At 63.7% G+C, this 3,508-nt stretch overlaps 2 protein-coding genes across 2 annotated transcripts in view; one reads left to right on the plus strand and one right to left on the minus strand.

Moving 5' to 3' along the window:
- MNEG_3500 (hypothetical protein) overlaps positions 1 to 101 on the plus strand; it is a gene marked incomplete at both ends in the record, with an annotated part of 2,105 nt that extends 2,004 nt beyond the window's left edge. The window contains one exon of the mRNA XM_014048018.1: positions 22 to 101. Within this exon, the coding sequence (XP_013903472.1) occupies positions 22 to 101 (80 nt within the window). The remainder of the gene's footprint in view (positions 1 to 21) is intronic.
- Positions 102 to 594: 493 nt separating this feature from the next.
- MNEG_3501 (hypothetical protein) overlaps positions 595 to 3,508 on the minus strand; it is a gene marked incomplete at both ends in the record, with an annotated part of 4,617 nt that continues 1,703 nt past the window's right edge. Inside the window, 7 exons of the mRNA XM_014048019.1 lie at positions 595 to 735; positions 1,097 to 1,391; positions 1,576 to 1,627; positions 1,865 to 2,120; positions 2,624 to 2,730; positions 2,861 to 2,968; positions 3,167 to 3,298. Coding sequence (XP_013903473.1) covers positions 595 to 735; positions 1,097 to 1,391; positions 1,576 to 1,627; positions 1,865 to 2,120; positions 2,624 to 2,730; positions 2,861 to 2,968; positions 3,167 to 3,298 — 1,091 coding nt within the window. The remainder of the gene's footprint in view (positions 736 to 1,096; positions 1,392 to 1,575; positions 1,628 to 1,864; positions 2,121 to 2,623; positions 2,731 to 2,860; positions 2,969 to 3,166; positions 3,299 to 3,508) is intronic.

Below are 3,508 nucleotides of genomic sequence, written 5' to 3' on the forward strand. Positions count from 1 at the left end.
CCGCCACGGGGCCGGCTGCAGCTGGTAAGGCAGGCACGGCAGGCACGGCACCGGCGGGCGCGCGCGCGGTGGCGCTTGCTGATAAGGAGAACAGGGCATGATAATGTCTCAACCCGGCCCAGCACGTTTGTCACTGCAACGTTGGCGCGCGAAACACGCACGCCGCTTTCATCAATCTGGCCTGGGCCGCTGCATGTGATATGTGCGATGAGTGTGAACGCAGGCGTGCCTGCCCTAGCACGTATGGCTGGCTGCTAAGGATTTGTGGGTGATAGCAACTGTGTTGCAAAGTGTGGGACCTGACAAACCGACCTCCCTGTAATCCTAACTCATTGTTGCATCATCAACGTGCTGGCTGTGGGTGAAATGCAGCTTATTCCTGCCTTTACAAGCAGGCCGGCAGACAACGAGACCCCCACAACCGTGTTGCGTGGTTGATAGTCACGACCGGCTGTGACTGTTTGTCAGCGTCGGCTGCATCCGGCTGTGCCCAGCAGAATACAAGAACGCAAATTCAATGATTTCATGCAGACATAAAATCCTGCAAGAATATTTGAATGTGTCAAACCCTCTCTGCGGTTACGAGCAATTTGCTCAGGCCGCCTGACCGCTCTTCGCGGCCGGCGCTGCCGCCGAGCCGCCCCCAGCGTTCACATTGGCGGGTCCGGCGTTGATGTTGGCGGGTGACACGATGTTGGGGAGCGGCGAGTCGTGGTCAAGCGGGACCATGCAGGCCTGGGGGAGGGGTGGTGTTGGCGGAAGGGTCCGACAGCCTCAGTGAGCAGCGAGGATGACGCATTCCATCTCTGAAAGAGGATGGAGCTGCGGGCTGCAACAGGTCCGTTGGAGGCCGCAGCTTCCGTGCCCACAAGAACATGACGTAACAGCGGCTTTGAGGCGCAAGCATACATGCAGACGGCCAGAGCAAAACCCTGCCCGCCTTGAATAGTGGAAGCCCTGCGTTGCTCCCCCACTGACCATGCGCACATCGGGATCAACTGAACCCGCCACCTGGACTTACAGCATGCGCGTCAATCCATGCGCCCGCCCGCACGCCCCTGCCCCCACCGGACACTCTTTCTCGGCTCTCGCACACCTGTGCATGGTCCTGCTCCGACAGGATGAAGCTGCCTAGAAGCTCCCTCTCAAAGGTGGACAGGCCCATCAGTTTGTCGGGCGGGCAGCCGGGCAGCTCCAGGGGCTGCTGGTTGTACAGGACCCTCACCGCTAGTCGGCCGCCGTCAGTCGTGTGTGGGTGAAGTTGCTGCTGGTGATGGTCCGGGTGATCCTGCTGCTGCTGCTGCTGCCGCTCCTGCTGCTGCTGTTGCTCCTGCTGAGGGTGGCCGTTGTGCTGCTGCTGGTGATGGTTGAGCTCCCACAGCTCAATCACGCTGGTTGAGGCACGGCGAGGACGGTTTGGGGGCAAGGGGGCGGCAGTATGAAAGTCAGCCTGACTGATTACGTGGGGGGCAACCAGCAAGGGACACGGGTCGGGGCTGGGGGGTGGGGGCTTCAAATGGGCCGCCAGCACACAGCACATGAGACCGGCATCACCCGCAACCTCGGCACACTCACACATTTGAAAGGTATGGCGGCCAGCCAGTGGCCTCCACGTCAATCCCTAGCGCTGCGGGGGGGGCGGTGGGAAGACAGGGTTGTTCCAGAGTTGGGCTGGGTTTTGATCAGGGCTCCCCGGGCAAGGCGCGCGGGAGTGCTGAAAGGTGGCAGCGTGCACTTGATAAGGGAGCCGTAATCGGTTGGCTGATCAGCCAAGCGATCAAAGGCCGCTTCTCCACAGGGCAGCAGCAACGACCGCCGCCATTTAAGACGAGCGGCCCCAGGAACAAAGCCCTGCTGCACCTACCCAGCATCAGCGGCATCAGGGTCGAGTCGTGCCCCGAGAACAGGTGCAGTTTCGGCAGGCCGCCCTCGCCGCCGCCGCCGCCGCCGCCGCCGCCGCCGCCAGTGCCAGCGGTGACGGTCTCGCCGGCCGCGGCGGCGGCGGCGTTCATGTTGAGGACCAGCATGTCCAGCAGGCGCCCCATCGAGAGGCGCAGCATGGCGTGGCCGTGCTCGTCGTCCAGGGAGGGGCACAGGAAGCCTGCAAACTGGCGCGTGGCCTATGGGGGCATGGGCAGGAGGTAAAGGAGCGAGGGGAGGGGGAGCAAGATTAGAAGGCAACGAGAGGCGCAGAGAATAGGGGAGGGGATGGCATGGGCACGGCGCTGGCGGACGCGATGGCTGGCTGGAAGGAGGGCGGGCTGCCGTGTACCCTGCAGCGTGCGTGTCCTCCCAGCTGCCGATTCAGGCCCCATCGGCTTTCACAACATGCCCGCGATTCCTTTGCTGGCTCTGAGGCACACCCAGGCGGCATGCCAAGGGTTGACCCCGGGTTCTCTACCGGTTCCCGGGTCTCACTAGCAGGTTGATCTGCCTGCGGATGTCGGGGGTGAAGGCCTCCGGGATAGGCTTGTTGTGGGCCGCCAGTGACGTCAGCGCATCATGGATGTCTGACAGGGGGGCCCAGGGGGCGGTGGCTGGAGATGTGAGTGGAGCCTTTCGAGGTCTGGGTGGGGGGAGAGTGATAGAGACTGGCTGAAGGGTGGCTACTGCCCGGACTGACAAGAGCCATACAGATTTCAGGCCGCAGCTGCTGCTGCTGCTGCTGCTGCTGCTGCTGCTGCTGCTGCTGCTGCTGCTGCTGCTGCCGAACAGTGCTGGAAGCAAACACTGAGGAGCGGCGGCGACATGAGCTCAACGCGCCCGGCTTGCAGGCGGGTCCTATCACACACAGCTTGCACGCGGCTGGCTATATCAGATAACTTGTCCTGGATGCTGCCCAGTCGCGGAAGCTGCCCACCCGTATAGCTCCACTTGCGCGACCAAAAGTCCTCAGGCAGGCCAGGCACCGCGCCCTCCACCCCCGAATGCAGCTCCGCACGCGTATGCAGGTCGGCCGCCGCCTTGGCTGCGGGCACAGCGCGCATTCGGTGATTAGCTTGTAAGCACCCGCGCGTGCAACGGCAGGGCTGCTGCTGCTCGCCCCCTGCATCCAGCAGACGCGCCGCGCCAGCTGGCACCACAGCGCTGCCGTTTCGCTCGCCTGCTGCTCCCGGCGACCTGGATCACCGGCGCGGCCCCGCGCGCAGCTCCCGCCCCTGCCCACCGGCCAGCTTGGCGGCGGACGCCTCCATAAGGAGACCAAGATGGGGGCAGTGCTGGGAGTCAGCGTAGAGCAGCTGGTCAATGTCTGAGGACGACACCACGGGGATGGGCGTCTCGTTGCCAGGGTACAGGCCTGGGGTTCAAGGGATGATGCGTGTGCGTTGAGCAGAGCCGAGGTGGGGGGTTCGCCACCAGGGCAGAGCCGAGATGGGGGTTTTGTTGCCAGGGCAGGAGCCCTGGTTGTGTGGGCCGTCGTCCGGGAGGAGTCTCGCATTGCCGTCGGTCGCGGTCTCTCTCTCTCTCTCTCTCTCTCTCTCTCTCTCTCTCTCTCTCTCTTCTCTCT

This window comes from Monoraphidium neglectum (assembly GCF_000611645.1).
Source record: "Monoraphidium neglectum strain SAG 48.87 unplaced genomic scaffold scaffold00442, whole genome shotgun sequence".
Classification (NCBI taxonomy): domain Eukaryota; kingdom Viridiplantae; phylum Chlorophyta; class Chlorophyceae; order Sphaeropleales; family Selenastraceae; genus Monoraphidium; species Monoraphidium neglectum.